This window comes from Haliaeetus leucocephalus, unplaced genomic scaffold (assembly GCF_000737465.1).
Source record: "Haliaeetus leucocephalus isolate CR32 unplaced genomic scaffold, Haliaeetus_leucocephalus-4.0 Scaffold328, whole genome shotgun sequence".
NCBI classification, from domain to species: Eukaryota; Metazoa; Chordata; class Aves; order Accipitriformes; family Accipitridae; genus Haliaeetus; species Haliaeetus leucocephalus.
Genome location: NW_010972764.1, coordinates 1,163,021 through 1,180,480, shown reverse-complemented (window position 1 = coordinate 1,180,480; position 17,460 = coordinate 1,163,021). Strand labels below are relative to the sequence as shown.

The following is a 17,460-nucleotide window of genomic DNA, read 5'->3' as shown; positions in this document are numbered from 1 at the left end:
ACTGGCAAGAATGAGAAATCTTGGTGGACAAAATCTGTCATTCTGTTTCTGGAAAAAAACCTAGTTGTCATGAGTATCAAAGCAAGAGAGTCCATTAAGGATCAATAATAGTCATAATAAAAATCAAAATGTCACTGTTTGCACTAAGCTGGCTATTTATTTCAGGAGGGGAGGGGAGAGGTGTTTTAATACAAAGAATAGCTGTATCACCAAAAAACTCATTGGCACATTTATTATAATTAAACCTATTGTACCTTTATTTTCAAATAACATATTAACATCATACTGTGGTTTATGGCTGAAAGCATTAGGGCTACTAAATCAGAGAGTTAGTTCTGCTGAACTGGAAAGCTCTTTTTTTTAATCTCATTTTTCAGGTGAGATTCTTTCCTAGGACACACCAACAAAACAAATAGATTATTTTTTTTTCGTTGTCTGACCATTTGCTACGGTGAATATCTTAGCTGATTCTGGCAATCAGATCTGGTTTTCATAATATCAGTCTGTCTAGAGATAATTAATTTTTGGGTTGCTTCTAATATAAAACATTTTAGGCATGGTGGCTAATGATTAACTTGCATGTTTTACATACCAAAGTGGCAGAAGTGAGATCAGACAACATTACAGTAAAACTTTTTATATGAGACAGTTTGAGATTGATGTAAAGGTCAGCTCATTACTATTGTACAATACCACAGCAGATTACTGGTGTTTATGGTAGGATTTTGCTCAGATTGATGCAGCTTGGCTGAAATGATAATATTCAGGTCGTTTTAATTCCTTTTTCTCACTCTTTTACAGTTAAGTAACTTGACAGAGATACACGATCAAATCAGTGGCATGGCTCGTTGTCCTTACAGTCCTCAGCACAACTCTACTGCTCTTCTCACTTCCAGTGGGGAATTATATGCTGCTACAGCCATGGATTTTCCAGGAAGGGATCCTGCTATTTATCGCAGTTTGGGGGCCCTTCCTCCTCTCCGCACTGCCCAGTACAACTCCAAGTGGCTGAATGGTGAGTGCTGATGGACCATGAGACTCATCTTTTTTTAACCCATGTTCTCCATATTCAGTCTTGAAATTCCATTCTGAGAGTTTGAATGTTTTTAGAGTATTGTTTATCTCATTTAAAAATTATTTTGCATAATATTTTTTATTTTACAAGTATAATTATTATGGTATTTAATTAATATAGTTGCAGTTCGTAGACGTGCACTTAAATATTTACGTCATGTTTGCAGGCACAGGCATGAGCTGTACTGTATCTCTCAGATGCGCTCACATGGCAAAGCTGAGTCAGCCAAGAGCCGCAGCTTGCCTTGAGCATTCTTTTGTGGAGTCTTTCAGAAACCTAAGGCAGAAAATAAACAGTTTAGAAACGACTGAATTCTCCTGGCTTTCCCTGGAGGTCCCAGCCTTGACAAGCAGAAAATGTTGTGCTTTCAAGCTTCTTAGGTGGCAGACTGACGGTTTTGACACTAATTATAGCCAAAGGATAGGGACTAGTCTGCAAAACATATCATAAAATCGTGTTATAGCAATGACTCGTGTGGCATGGATGTTAATCACCTGATGAGGATTTCCAGCTGGGAGAAGCTGTAAACTGATAGGTATTCCTCAGATGTAACAGGGCCAGTTGCCATTTTATGTATTACAAAAAAGAAGCAGATTCTTCTAAAATGAAAATTATTATTTAACATAAAATGTGAAATTATGTATATTATAATTTGCCTATGCTTGTCTCAGTAGAAAGAAACCCATATTTTCATAACTCATGCTATGTGACACAACAGTCACTATTCCCACAGTGCATTTCATGTTCTGATGGGATTATTCTCATGTTTGAAATTAAGTACAAATACAAACTCTTCTAGCTTCAGAACATTAGGTCAGCTGCGAGAGACAGACTTTATTTTGAGTATTTCAGTTCTCATATAATCTGAATGCTGAATTGTGCATATTTACTTGGTGTATTTTTCTGTACAAAGAAGCCATCAGAGGTAGCTTGGAGAAATTTGTGACCTTCTCTGAAGGTCAGCCGATTTTAGAATAATAATTAACAAACCAAAACCAAACTGCATGGAACATAACAGAATTATAGCAGTTCAAAAGAAATGAGAGAGGAAGAATGAGCTCATTGTATAGATATCCCTGTTCAGGTGCCTTTTCTCCACACAGCCGTGGTATTGGAGCTAATTGCTGTGCCATACCTGGGTGCTTCTGTCAAAGGGAAAAAATTCTTCACACTGAATTTTCAGTTTAAATGGATGTGTTTTATGCCAAAGGGCACACTAAAATTCCCCCCACCACCACTCCTCTAATTAATCAGATTCACTGTATTTACAGTTTGTCTATTATAACTCTTGCTGCTAGTAGGATATGTGGTGAGAAATTATGACCTAAGAACAAAAATTAATCCTTTCACTTTTGCTTTTAAGGATTAATGGAAATAGCTATGACGATTCAGGGTTATCCTTTTGTTTTTCTGTTTTTTAATGAAAAGCCTTGTAATTACCTAGTGCAAGCTTTTCTTATTATGTAATATTCTATGTAACTCAAAACCAGTGTGTGCTTGAACTGTGCAATTTGGTCTTTAGCTTTCAGATAAGAGACCTGACTGAAAATATGCAAACCATATGCTACCGGTTGTTGCTTGTTTTGCAAGAAAATAAATTAATTACTTTCCTTTGGTTGTGCCACCCGTAAGGTTGGTTCTGCTCTTTTATGCATATCATCCTTTTTGCTGGTATCCTAAAATTGGAGAGAAATGCCTGCTGGTTTTGAAACCCATCCTTAGTTTTCTTCACTGGAGATGCTACTAGAGGAAAAATTTGAGCAGTTGTGCTGTGTTTTTCCTTTCAAAGCTGTACATCTTCTCCCAGATGGCAATGACAGAGTAGGAGAGCAGTAAGTTGATTCGAGATGGAGGTGCCTCCCCTGAATTCCTTTCTCCAACACCAGACTAAGTTATTGCAAAACACCTCCATAGCATTTCCTCACCCATCTAAAATAGAATCATAGAATCATTTAGGTTGGAAAAGACCTTTAAGATCATCGAGTCCAACCATTAACCTAACATTGCCAAGTCCACCGCTAAACCATGTCCCTAAGCATCATGTCTGTATGTCTTTTAAATCCCTCCAGGGATGGTGACTCCACCACATCCCTGGGCAGCCTGTTCCAGTGCCTGACAACCCTTTTGGTGAAGAAATTTTTCCTAATATCCAACCTAAACCTCCCTTGGTGCAACTTGAGGCCATTTCCTCTGGTGCTATCGCTTCTTACTTGATAGAAGAGACCGACCCCACCTCCCTGCAACCTCCTTTCAGGTAGTTGCAGAGAGCGATCAGGTCTCCCCTCAGCCTCCTTTTCTCCAGGCTGAACAACCCCAGTTCCCTCAGCCGCTCCTCATAAGACTTGTGCTCCGGACCCTTCACCAGCTCCGTTGCCCTTCTCTGGACACACTCCAGCCCCTCCATGTCTTTCCTGCAGTGAGAGGCCCAAAACCGAACACGGTGCTCGAGGTGTCACCTCACCGGTGCCGAGTACAGGGGATGATCCCTGCCCTGCTCCTGCTGGCCACACTATTTCTTCTACAAGCCAGGATGCTGTTGGCCTTCTTGGCCACCTGGGCACCTGCTGGCCCATATTCAGCCGGCTGTCGACCAGCCCTTCTCCAGGTCTTTCTCTGCCAGGCGGCTTTCCAGCCGCTCTTCCCTAAGGCTGTATCGTTTCATGAGGTTGTGCCCCAAATGCAGGACCCAGGTGGTAAAGACAGGCAGCACTTCCCATGAAGGTGGGATTTTTTTTTTCTTCTTACATACCCTAGGTAAAACAGCAAGGTCCACCTTCCATTTATGAAAAGTCTAGGAGGCTGCTGAGGGGAGAGCCTGTTCTTTTATATCTCATCTGTCCCACTCATGTCAGGTGCCAACTGAAGAGGCTGAGCGAGGAAGGAGGAGAGGCACCCCTGCGAGGAGATCGTCAGTGCCCAGCTGCGGAGAGGCGTGACAGGACCGTCAGCCTCATTAATGCAGCAGAAAACTGTAATACACAGTGAGCCAGAGAGAATGGAAGAACTTAGAACTGAAATCCATCTCAGCCAGGGGGAAGGTAGAAAAAGGGATGAATTTGGGGGAACGTGAACAGACAAAAACCAGCATTCACCAAAGAAAGGAGGAGGACAGAAATATTGGAGGCAGAGATAGATTTTAGTAGCAGACATACCAAACCTTAAGGTGAAAGGGAAAGGGGATGATTATGAAAGTGAACTCTGGTTTCATTTCTGTTATGAAAAAACAAACAAATAAAAAACCTAAAAAAAACCCCAAAACTCAAAAAAAGAAGGGAAAAAAGCAAAGAGGACTGGGTCTTCAGGGAAAGCCTTTTCATCATCTCCCTTCCTGCAAAACCAGATCAGAGAAAAAAAAAAAAAACAGCAGTCCAAATGTTTGGAGAGAAGTGGGTAAGCCATCATAATTGGGTTTGCTTTCCATACCATACCTGCTGGTTGGCAAAATCTGCTTAAAGCAAGCTAGGGGGTTTTGTTCTTGTGTATGTGGGATTACGGATTCTGAGTTTTAAGTAACCATCGAAAGTTCTGCATCTTTCAGTAGATCCCTACAGACCAAACCTCTAGTGATTCTGAGTGAATTAAGGTAGTCCTCTATATTTTTTATCCTTGCCCCTCCCCCAATATACTCCTATGCAAGGTGTCTCTCCAGTGAATATAGGTGATGGAAAATCCACTGAACTCCAGATGGGACTCTCAAGGACTTGAGTAGGTATTAGATCAGAGTAGAGAATGGTTTCTGTCACTAAGTTTGTCACTGGCAAATTTGCATCAGCAAAATAATATAATGAATTGCAAAATATTATGCCATGTAAGAACGCTTTACCTTGAAAATGAAGGAGATTTATTTGAGATAAACAACAGGCAATAAACCAAGGGATTTTGTAATACCATATTTAAAAACTGTTTTTCAGAAAAGAAATAATTGCGTTTCAGAATTTATTACAGTACAACAATAAAATGTAATATCTAATGAGTGCATCCACTTTTATGATAATACTGAATTGTATTATAAAATCTATCAGCAAAACAAGAGAAGATTGGAAAAAATGTCTGGCATACACAGTTTTAGTGTGTTTTGCAGTCCTTGCTCTTCCATACCCATAAAATCTTCAATTTAGCAAAAGGAAAAGAATGTAAAAGACATCATGGAGAGCTGAGGCATTGCAGAAGAAATAGTAGTCAAAATAGATTGGTAGCCAGCTATGCTATGACTGACTAGCATTTTAAGCATGTGTCCTAGATAATTATGAAGTACAGAGGAAAAATAGCTATTACAATGATTTCCGCCACTTTTATACTAGGATTTAACATTTTACAGTTCAGTTCCTGAGGGTGGATGTAACTATGATGACTACAAGTTACATGTTACTTTTAAGATGTTTAACTCTGTAGGAAAATTTTACTCTATGATTAAGATTTGTTGTTAAATATTCATGAGCACTGATGCCTTGGTCAACCTAATGCAAGACCTATACTATTTTCCAACAGCTGCAGAGGGCTGCACTGAATTAATATACTTAATGAATATACAGGGATTACAAAATGCAAATCAGAAATGGACTTCATTAATTATGTTAGTAAGGTGAAGAAAACAAAAACAGACTGGCGCATTTGGAGCTTAAATTCTTTCCGTTATTTTAAGCTTCCCTTTTGGACAGCATTTCTTGCTGGAGGTTGAACCTTGTTAAAAAAAAATTCAAAGGCATCTTCCTAGAATTTAATGCCAGTAAGTGTTTAGCTGAATAGAAATATTTGGAAGAAATGTGTCTTTAAAGGCCAATGGTATGAGGGTGTGATTCATTCATCTCGTGAGGTCAATGAACATGCACCAGACAGTTGTTGTTCAGCATTAGACCAGTTTGTAGGCTTCCAAGATTTTGACTATATTATACGTGCACATATCTGTATGTGTCTTATTTTTTGTACATGTATAATCTGATCTGTGTCTAGATCTGACAAACTTCTAATTTTAGTTTTCTTTTCACATTTCTCGGGCTAATTTCACTTTTGACTGGGGTATCTGAATGCATTGCGCTTGAGATGCGAGCAGTCACTTCTCACAGGGCCAGTCAGTGGAAATCACAGCTCTTTCTTGCTGAGAGTAGGCTTTGGACCTTGTAATCCTTAAGGTTAATTGCTGTTATCTCTGGACAGACAGACAGATCATCCCCTGTCATTTGGTTCGCTCTGGAAGCAGCAGCATCCACTAACTAAGTAAATGAAGTCATATTAGTCTACTTCAGAGGATGTGGGGTTTTAAAGAGTAAAGAGCACAAGCCAACTTTCTTGCTCCAAAGCTCGGGAAGCGAGAAGAGGCCAGGACTGCCTCGGGTGCTCTCACAGAGCTCTCTCAGGCTCCTGTTTCCCATTGCTCTTCCCAGAGAAAGTTTCTGTACAGTCCCTCTCATCCTTTTACCTACTCTGTCTGCATCGGCACCACTAAATTAAAAAGGCCCAGGAAATAAGCTTACGCACGACACCCTTGGTCATCCATATTGCTCACTTCCCAGCCTGGTTTTGGACCACTCCAGCTACTGCTTTCCCAGTGAAATCCTGGGTGCGACTCAGGGAGAAGTTTGCCGTATCCACTGTTAGCGAGAGCCAGGACAGGTGGGGATGCACCGTTTGGCTCCTCCTGCCCTCCAGAGTGCCCCATCCCATTCCCAGTAAGCTTTGCACTCCCGACCCCCCCGGTCTGTCCTCACGCGTGCAGCACACCTTTGCTTTCATGCTCCGAGAACGCCATTCTGCGGGCTGCAGCGTCAGCCTGTGCTGCCTGGCAGAGCCGCAGCCGGTTCCTACAGGAGCAGCCGGCACCGTCGGGCGGCATCAACGTGCCGCCGGCCTGGCAGCGACTGCGGACTTGGTCTCTTTGGTTTCCGAGTTCCCTGGGTGGGTGGAAAGGGAAAATAATCCAAAGGGAAGCGTTGTCTCTTGCTCGTAAGTGCCTTCTCATTAAGAACAGAGAGACCACGCTCCCTGGAAAATGTAGGTTTCTCTCCAACCTTTAGGAAAATAATTAGATTATTTCAGATTGAAGCACTATCTTGACTTCACACGGTTCAGTCATCTTTTTTGCAATAACTTAGAAGAGTCTATGGGGAAATGTTCTTGCAGGACAGTCACGCTGCTTTATGAAGGAAGCCGTAGAGATTCCCAGGCTTTGTGCTGAGTAAGCAAACTTCAGAAATAGCACCCTACAGTGTGTTTGCCCAGAGGCAGCACTAACTGGCCAGGCAGTGCTTTCGGCACACGGGTTTGTGTATCTGTGTAGCGCTGCTCCATGTTATACGCTGGAGATCTTTGTCATGTCACACTGACAGACTCGTTTTCTTGCTCTCCTGATTCCATTGGTTCCATTTAATTTGGGAAAGTCTAGTCAGCCTGACACATCCATAAATTGAATATATAAAAACCTATAAAGGTCGTATGCAATAGTCATGGTGCATTATTACAGGTTGACATTCTCATGTTGTTCCATACTAGCTCTGTCCTGTCATGTACCAGAATCCTTGCACTTCTTGTGGTGACCTAATAATTCACAAATAAGATGCGTTTAGTCTTCCAGAACTATTTGCAAATTCAGCAGGAAACGAGAGAGTCATTTCATTTGCTGCATTAAAAACCTTTATGGGAAGGCCTCCATGTCAACAAATAGCAGTTCACAGCACAATATTTGAAAACATATGAACTAATTTTTCCTAGATGGGAATCTCCTTTTTCCTTTGAAGTGATTCAGATCACTTTTCCCAAAAAGAAAATGAAATAAATAAAGTCTGACATGATAATCCTTCCATATCCACAGAATTCCCTGAGGTAGCTCTGAGATTATTATATTTCATGCAAATGAAAACAGTTTTCACAAGTTTCGACAGCAGGTCACATTTTCATCAGTTCAGAATCAGTAAAGTATATGCATAGGTGTTTGCAGATGTATGTATTGTTTCTCAGTTTTGAATCCATGAAATATGAGTACTAGTTTTTATTTATACATGTATTATGGTTATCAGGGCAACTTTAAAATATTGTCTCTTGATAGATTGACATGGATTTTTCAAGAACCCTAAAAACAGTATGAATGCATTTCATATGATTTTTATTCTTGCAGTCCATGAAGATTTTATTTGTAATTCATTGTTTTCCAGACCTTGAGTGCTTCTAGTAGTGTTTCTCGCTCTGCAGTGAGATCCTATTGTGCCAACGTAGAGACCGTTTTATATCAGTGGGCCTCCAGCGAGGAGCAGCAGCATCAGGCCCCATTGCAAGGCAGGGCCTCCGTGTTTAGTGGTTGTACAGGGTGGTTTTGTGGGTGGATCAAGTTGATGTTGAGTGTTTGCACAATAAGTAGAATCTTTTTACATCAGTTGAGACATCTTTGAGATAATTTCAAAGAGAAAGCAGGGTTATAGGCTACAAAAAGTCAAATGCATAGTTGGAAAATTTTACTTTTCCATGCTGTTTCAGGTGGATTGTTTTTCTTAATGTCCACCTTTAGAGGATATTGCTTTAAGACCTAACCTTAGGGTGGTGGACAAGTGGCCCAAGTTACACTCAGTTCCTTCCATGAGTATAAGAACAATCTGAAAGGATTTTGCATAGAGAGGGAAGAAAGTATGTTAGAGATTAAGAGAAATAATGGCTAGGTGTGGTATGGATATAAATTAAGTTGGATAATGTGGGACAGTGGGTTCTTTTATTTTTAGTTAGCCTGGTATTCCTAAAAGCATTTTATTTCTAGTATGCTTTAGTTAAATAAATACAAGTTTCTTCCATAGAGCTGAAAACATTGATGTGTATTGAGATGAATGAAACATAATTGGGCTTTACAATAAGCAAAAAGACTTTGCATGCAAGTATATCTGGATATATCTTTAATATTTGATGCCTGCCAAAACTAACCTGTCTAGAATGTGATACTATATAATTTTCTGATTTTTAGCCACATATTTTTCTCATCTTAGCATTAATACTTGTAATTAGATCTTATATATCATTTTACCCTGTTACCTATCAGCAAACATGCACATTTCTAGAGAAAAATAGATTAACAAAGTTAAAAAATAAGGTCTTTTTTCAGCTTTCACCAATTTCAGTGTTTAACGTGTAAATGTGTAGCAGTATTACATGTTATATTTAAAGAATGAGAGCTCATGAGCAACTAAGAATTATTTCTACAAATCTGTAAACTCTAATAATGAAGTTTAAAGGTTTGTGAAGCCTTTAAAGCAAAATCCCTGTTGTAATGGAAGTTTTACACACATGTGGAATGAAGATTTGAGGTTCTAACAGGGAAAATGTTACGAGTAGTTTAGCTATTTGTATATCGTCAACCCAATTTTACCTTTATTGCTCTCACAAGCCCTGTCAAACTACTTCATTCCCCCCCTGCCCCTTTTTTTTTTAAGACGCAAATGCACTGGTACTATGTAACTTCTGAGAGCTCAGGATTCCGACAAGTTCTCCTCAAAAGAGTTTGGTTGCTGTCTTCCAGCAAAACACCCGTGCAGATCCGAGTGTGGGGAAAATGCGGTGTGTTACAGACTTATCACAAGGAAGCGCTCGATGCGGTAATGGGTGACCGTTAACAGGGAGGAGTGAGAGAGCTCTCACGTCTGCTCAGCTTCGGGTATCCCGGGCAGCCGATGACCACCGCTGCCAAAAAACCTGCCCTGGAGACTCTCAGCACAGCAGATAGAGAGGGAAGCAGCACAAAAAAAACACGAAAAAAAGAAAAAAAACCAAACCTGTAATACTATCAAAAGCTTTAAGTGAGTTAGGGCTGAAATGCAGTGATCTTACCATCAAACGCTCTTGTGTAGAGTTCTCCTTCTTTTCATTACAGCCTCTGCGCACATTCTTAGTCACACTCGGTTGCCATCTGTTATTCTGCTCGCCTGGAGTAACGGCCTGGTGGCGAAGCAGAAGCAGATAAAGCAATTGCATTGTAAGACCCCACTATGCCCGTATGTGGAGAAGAAAAACTCCGTGGCGCTTTTGGCGGTCGAAGGCCGTGAGCCGGGGCAGGGCTGCGCGGCGGGGTCCCGCGCGGTGGTGCCCTGCGCGGTGGTGCCCTGCGCTGCGCGGTGGTGCCCGCGCGGAGCGTGTCTGGCCGCGCTCAGGCAGCGCCAGACCCTGCCTGGGCACCAGCGGGACTGCGCGGGCGTCGGGGGCAGCTCCCTGCAAGGAGAGCAAAAGGCGCGTTTGTCTGAATCTAATGCCGGGAGATAAATCCAACTTCCGTGTTAAGATGAGTGCCTGTATCGCAAGAAGGCGACAAATAGTCTTTTCTTCGGTTATTTTCAGAGCCAAACTTTGTGTCATCTTATGACATTGGGAACTTCACCTACTTCTTCTTCCGGGAGAATGCGGTGGAACACGACTGTGGGAAAACCGTCTTCTCTCGTGCTGCTCGGGTGTGCAAAAACGACATTGGTGGCAAGTTCGTGCTGGAGGATACCTGGACTACCTTCATGAAAGCTCGGCTGAACTGCTCTCGCCCTGGAGAAATTCCATTTTACTATAATGAACTACAGAGCACTTTCTTCCTGCCAGAATTGGACTTGATCTATGGGATTTTTACCACTAATGTGTAAGTAAATTCCATTATATATTTTATTTTCTTGCTATTTATGACAGTAAAAACTAAAGCTTCTCAGCTGCTCCCTTCTGCATATACCAAGTAAACATCATAAATTCGAACTACTGTTTTTCCCAATCCACTGTCCTTTTGTGAACGTGTCAGTTCCAAATGCTTTCCGCATGAATTGTTGAAGGCGTATGAAAAAAGGAAGAATTCTTAATATTTCCTGACATCAAGGAGCCAGTTGTGTTTAAGACTATTCAGTCACGTTTTTCATACATTCTTATAAAGACATTATTTTTTATTTTCCACACTATTGTAATACATAATTGCATTATGTGTTTATGAAATACATATTTTGTAATTGTAATGTGACATGATCATGAATTTGACATGATGTAATTTGACCATGTCAGGAAGAGCTCACCTTACCCAAAAGAGCACAAGAGGTGCTCTTACATACTGTAAATTAGCCCTAACATATACTCATGTCAGTTTGAGGGTCAAACCAAGAATTTAATCTAATTTTAACTGAACCTGTTATATCAACAAGGTAAAATTAAAAAATGTACAGTTTGGTCTTAAAAACTAAAATTTGTTAAATATTAAAACATTAGATGGACATGAAAGCTCCCTAGACTCTGGGTTTGATATCAAGAGTTGCTTACCTCTTAGGAAAAAAGGGACATTTATGTCAGAAATGTCCTTTGTTACTTTAAGCATGATAACTAGAGTTCATGCGTTGCTCAGTGAGAGCAGCCCGTGGGTTAAGGCTGTGCAGCCCAGCCTTTAGACCCCTGCAACAGAGTTTCAGATTTTGGTTTCCGATTCTCTTACCTGCTTGCAGTGTCTTGCTGTGTAAGTCAGTTTTGCCTAGAATTTTAAAAGGTTCTTGGGCACCTAAACTGTAGATCAGTGCCCCTTACTACTGCTGTAAACACCTGGATACCTACCTTGTATAAATATCCGTTAACCAGTTGGAAACAGTCACAAATTAATGCCAACAAATTATGATCCCTAAGTATTTTAGACAGTGAGCATGAATTTGTGCTTAAGCTAGTTTTCATGCTTGTGGTACAGTCCCTTATGAACACATCTGGGCATCCTCCAGACTCAGGCTCGCCCCGGTCTGGCAGCTTTTAGGAGTTTTTAAGCGGGACTAGTGTCGGGCTGTTTGCAGCAGGCTGTGACGATTCCTGACTTGTGCTGTTGAATGATGAGCTTAACCCTGTTCCTGCAATGGAGTAATGTACTGAATCTAAATGCTGCTTTTTTAAAGAGAACAGTAGAGACTTTGGGCCTACTGGGGAAAAGAACATTTGATGCTGATTTCATCAGTACTTTTAATGTCATTGGTCTGTTTTACTAGCTAGTTGGAATCTTAGAAAACAGGTATTTCTCAGGTGGCATGCTCATACACTGTTCAACGTGATCTTTCATGAGAAGTCGAAACAGCCTTGACACACTCCTGCCACGGAAAGCCTGACCAGAGGAATTCTGCTCGGGAAAATCCGCAGGGCTTTGGCCACGGAAGGGGAACAACGCTTTTCTCTCAGAAGGGCTGCCCTGACAATTTGGGGATCGATGGAGTTTCCTTTGCTACAAATTCCACAGTTTCTGAGGCTGAGTAAGGATATCAGGGCTGCCATCAGCACACCCTGCCTCTTCTGAAAATAGCCTTGCTGATGTAAGACTACCTTTGCCACATGAAAGTGGACAGTATTTAAAACCTTGCCTCTACTTCCTTCTTCCCCAGCGGCTCAGTGTTCTGCCTTGTCCAGCAGAGATGGACGATCCAAAGAGGAATTAATTACAACTGTTTGGGGCTGGGGTTTTTTTGATAGCGCCCTTTAAATTATATTTGTTTCTTCTATCAAATATTGTAACTAAATTTTTGGTCACTGTTGTGATGTGGCAGAGCTAGGATTACTTCCCCCTGCTGAATACCTGTTTGCAGATATGTGACAACCTGTCTGATCCACCTTTCAGCCCTGCAACCTCACGGTGGAGAAGCGCCAGGGTTTCCCATGAGGGGGAGCAACACATGCCTTTCTGTTGGTGTAACAGCGTCAGATATTACTGAAACGACATTCAGCATTCTTCAATCTCAATATCTTCAGAATTGCAATGATTTTATTGTACCCTAATGCTTCTTTAAATATACTGTGAATGTACTTTAATATACTTGTGGGGAAAAACAAGCATTTCTGTCAATAACGTTTGAGTAATAGCAAAACCTGCACCCTTTATGTGTGGCTGACTATTAAGTCCACTATAGCCACTGCTTCATCGTGAAGGTGATTTTGTTTCTTTCAGACTATCCAAAATCTATAAGCATGTGTCTAATGTCCTTTACAGACTTCAAGAAATTCAAGAAGACATTGGTATGGTTAATAATATTAGTGAGCTGCATTTAGTGATAGTTTATATAGGCAAGGAACTATCAAGTCCAATGATAATTGATTCTGTAGAAATTGTTAGCATGAAACTTCAAGTTGTGGGGTTTCTTGGAAATAAGAGTGACAAGCATAAGAAAGCAAATTGCTATTTTGTCCTGCTATTAAATCCATATAACCTAACTCTTTTTTTCAGTTGTTGGTAGATTTGCTCCCTGGAGTTATATTTTCTTTCCATCATTTTGGAGTTTCTATAGTAGGCTTTCTTAAGTCTTGTGTAAATTACACGCTAAGTTTAAAAAAAGAAAAGAAAAAAAAATGCTGTGTGGATTGTCAGCAGTTTTACCTGCAATGGAAATTTGTGCAACTGCCACCTTCATTATCTATCCCTTTACCTCAAGTTGTGGAAAAGAGCAGTGCAGTTTTCCATATTATGAGCTCTCATAGTCACTGGATTATGTTCTTTACACTGTGCAGAATTACTTTATTGTCACATATATCACATTTTCAAGACAAGAACAGGAAATTGTGTATTTTGCCCGGCTGCTGTTTGTTTGTGTTTATTCCTCTAACAGGATATCTTGTAAAGTATGCAGTCCAAGTTGTTTTCTCTTGATGGATTTCTGGAACTTGCATTCTTATTGCTGTACAACATCTCTTGGAAGACAGGATTTTTGTGGAGGTGTCTTACCCAGGGTTCTACAGGGTCTAGAGACATACCATACATTGAAAATCCTTACTTCTGTCGTGCTGCCATTGGTTGTATAGAAGAAATGTTAATGAACTCTGAGAATAATCTCACCCTCAACTTTGTAACTAGAAGAAAAGTGTCCCTAATGCGTGTGATTATGTGCGGAAGCACAGCCTTGTGGTATTAGAGCAGCAGCAGAAGGTAGCAAGTTCTGAGTTTCTCCCACACCAGCTGCTTGGCAAGGCTGACAAAAATTTTAAATCCAATATCTGTGCCTAAATCAGCACATCATATATCATTACCTTGAGATCTCATCTCCTGGCTGATCATATCTGCTTTGCTAATTACTTGAAGGATTGGAGAGTTACTGCCTTTTTTATTTATTTTTCAGTAAATGGACTTTTTAATGTTGTTACTTAGGTTAATGTTTACATTTCTTTTGCAGGAACAGCATAGCAGCCTCAGCAGTTTGTGTTTTCAACCTGAGTGCCATAACTCAGGCCTTTAATGGACCCTTCAAATACCAGGAAAACTCTCGCTCTGCTTGGCTTCCATATCCCAATCCTAACCCTAATTTTCAGGTACAGACACATGGGAGAAGGACAATGATTTACATGAGGTTTTTTCAAAGTGCTGTATGGTTCATAGTTAATAAGTCCAGTTGTGCAGTATGCTATATCCTGAGACCTTAAAAAAATTCTAAAAAAAGCAGCCTTAAGAGTTCCCCTTATTTCAACATACTTACTTTTATCCTTCCACAAAATAATTTGGGTTAAAGACTTCAATCTTCTGACAAAATGAAACACTATAGTTATCTCTCAAGGTAACATTAATTCCTGACTGAAGTATGATGAAATTGCTATCTTTTGTATTTGTGCTGTTAGAACCTGAAAAGGGAACATTGTCTGACAGAAAAAAGAAAGGGCATGCGGGTAAAGGAGGAGTGGTCAGGATTTTGTATATTTTCCTGTGCAAGGTGGTCAGCACTCCCCAAAGACTCTGATTAATAGAATTTGTGATGTGGTGTGCCCCTCATTTGAACTTGTCAGCCTCAGAGCATGTAATAATCTGCAGCTGGCTGACAACGTAAAACTAATTAGTCCAAGGTGGGTCACTCAGTGGAACTTTCTACAAAAAGAAAAGGCTATTTCAGGTAAGCACATATGCATTGTTTTCTTCTTCTGCGTAGTCACCACTCCTACTAGGACAATTTTAGTGAGTGAAGTTCTAGCAAGGGAAATGGAAGGGAAAACAGCATTAATTTAGTGATTAACAATAGCTTTTCACCAAGATACTTAAGTGTATTCACCTTTATCCACCTTTCACCCTCCCTTAATCTCAATGCAATTTCACGAGTTCAGTGCTGCCCCTGTAACAACCTTCTCTATCTTCTTGTAAGAGTCATGAGATCTTTGCAAGCATGAAACAGAATCACCCTTTGGGGATTGTAGGTAGTTTTAATTACTTCCTGATTTATGCACACGAAGGAAAATAAGGAACTGAATTTGGTCCGAATTACAGGCCAGAGCCACGTTACCTTTCCTAAATAGTATATTTGGCATTAGCCCCACGTGACAAGACACCGTTTAAGTAAGCCATATTGCAGAAGTGGCCTTTTTACATATTGTAGAAATATTTGTATTATCAAGACAGTGATAGTAATAAGGTCTAAGTGAGCCTAAATTTTTGAAGGAGAAAGCCTGAAGAAGGGCTTGTATGTAAAAATCTTATCTTCTTTCTGACTAGGTAAGCAAGTCCAATAAAAGTTATTTACCTCTCCCTACAAACCTTGAATTAATGTGTTGATAATTATTGTGAGTGCACCCTATACAGAATGGTACATGCAAACAAAGATGACAGCCTGATGGCTGTGTACAAACGCTTTAAGTCTCTCCTGTACTACCCATGCTCATCTCTATATCCCAGTCAAGACTGAGGTGTTGAAGAAATTTCTTGCTTGGATAGTCTGGCTGATTTTAATATGGCTCATACTTCATCCAATTTAGGAGAACAGTGGCAACAGGTGTATCATATCTCATTGAGCAACAGCTTTGCAGGCCAGCACTCGCGTTAAAAGCTGTAACGTGGCCTTTTACAACACAGTATTGAAGCCAATTGGCATTAACTGATCTCTAGGTATCATTAGCAATGTCGAGCTTCTGTTCTTTTGCAGGTGCTATCTTTTATTCTGTCAAACTTTCTGTTAGATTTCTGGCTCTGTAACTGCAGCAGTGATGCATACCAGAAGCTAGTCTAATGCTTAGAGCTAGGTGTAACCATTTTTTGTGATTTGACAGTGCTTTAGAGTACATACTTCACGTAGATGGGATATTCATTGGCTGAGTCACTAGTTTCCTCCCCAGAAAGAAGGACTTTTCTTGTGTAGAGTCCTTATAATAAAATAGCAGAAGTTCTGTTTGTGTAGTCTCAGAAGTAGATTCATCCTCAGAGTATTCACCTACTTAGCAATAACAGACGGAAGTGTGTGATTTGAAGGAAGACTACTGCTATGTAGTGATAGTTGCATCAGACATTGTATTTCCAAGACTGGATTATATTAATGAAATATTTTCCAGGTTAGAATACTATTGGAGTCCCAGTTTTGAGGAACACTGTTTTTCTCCAGAGATTGTTGCTTTTCTCTTTACACAGGACAATTTCCATCGTAAGACCAAGGGCCATATGTATTCAGTGTACTATGAGTGTTCCGGCTGGAATCTTTCCTGCTTGATAGATTCAGAGAAATTCTTCTTTGGCGTGGTTTATTTTTTTCACTGGCCTGACATGCAGAGTGCTCACAGAGCAAGTAATTGTTTCCTGCCAGTTGCTTAACTGTCTTTCCTCATCATATGATGTCTCATTATGAAATTATTTGAGTTTTTCTTAACATTTGTGGATTTGGAACGAGCATTTAATTTCAGATTGAAAACATGGCAATAATGAAAAAATCACTGGTAGGGCTTTGCACACTGTATTATTTTGTTCATGCCGTAATTCATGGCATAATTAATGACATAGTAGAATAGAACAAAAAAAAGTATAACCTGGGTATGCCTTTCACATCACCGGCATACTTGATAAATGTTGTGAAGTACTGCTTTACTTCCCTGATGCAGTTGTAAGTGAGTAAACTTGCGGATGGTTACATATTCGCATGCGCTAAACAGCTTTCTCATTTGTGTCCTCAGTTAGTTGAAGACTTAAACACAAAGATGCTAAAATTAACTGCCACTTATTTTGCTTTGTTCATCTGTGGTCGAAAATTGTGCGTGCAATTAGTGAATGCTTTCCTGTCAGGAAAGAGTACAGTTTTCAGATATAAGATATAGTCAGTTCCAAAGCAAAAATGTCTTTGCCGTGGGTAACGCTTTATAGTTAGAGCTCCGCGCTGTCCCTTGTTGCCTAGTAAGCACAGGGTCTGAAGGAGGTGCTAGAACTGTGCGTGGTGCTTTCACCTGGGATTTCTGTCAGACCCTGGCTGCAGTAGGACATGGAATTTCCTTTGGAAATTTGTTAGGTCTTTTGCACTGTGTCTGTGTAAATTCCAAAGAAAACTAGTCAGAAAATCCTGTGGTTTGTTGGAGGGGAGTTTTTCTTCTTCCCGCCCTGTAAGCATAGGATATAGCAAAGTATTACTCTGGCCCACTTGTGGTGTCAGTCTGGTGCCCTTCCCTGTCGTTCAGAGGCAGGGACCCTCCATAGCACTGCCTCAGGAAAG

The 17,460-nt window shown here is 40.4% G+C and overlaps 1 protein-coding gene across 1 annotated transcript in view; it reads left to right on the top strand.

Moving 5' to 3' along the window:
* SEMA5A (sema domain, seven thrombospondin repeats (type 1 and type 1-like), transmembrane domain (TM) and short cytoplasmic domain, (semaphorin) 5A) overlaps window positions 1–17,460 on the top strand; it is a 222,359-nt gene that overhangs the window by 86,166 nt on the left and 118,733 nt on the right. Inside the window, exons 6-8 of the mRNA XM_010571431.1 lie at window positions 802–1,015; window positions 10,379–10,664; window positions 14,188–14,323. Of these exons, the coding sequence (XP_010569733.1) occupies window positions 802–1,015; window positions 10,379–10,664; window positions 14,188–14,323 (636 nt within the window). The remainder of the gene's footprint in view (window positions 1–801; window positions 1,016–10,378; window positions 10,665–14,187; window positions 14,324–17,460) is intronic.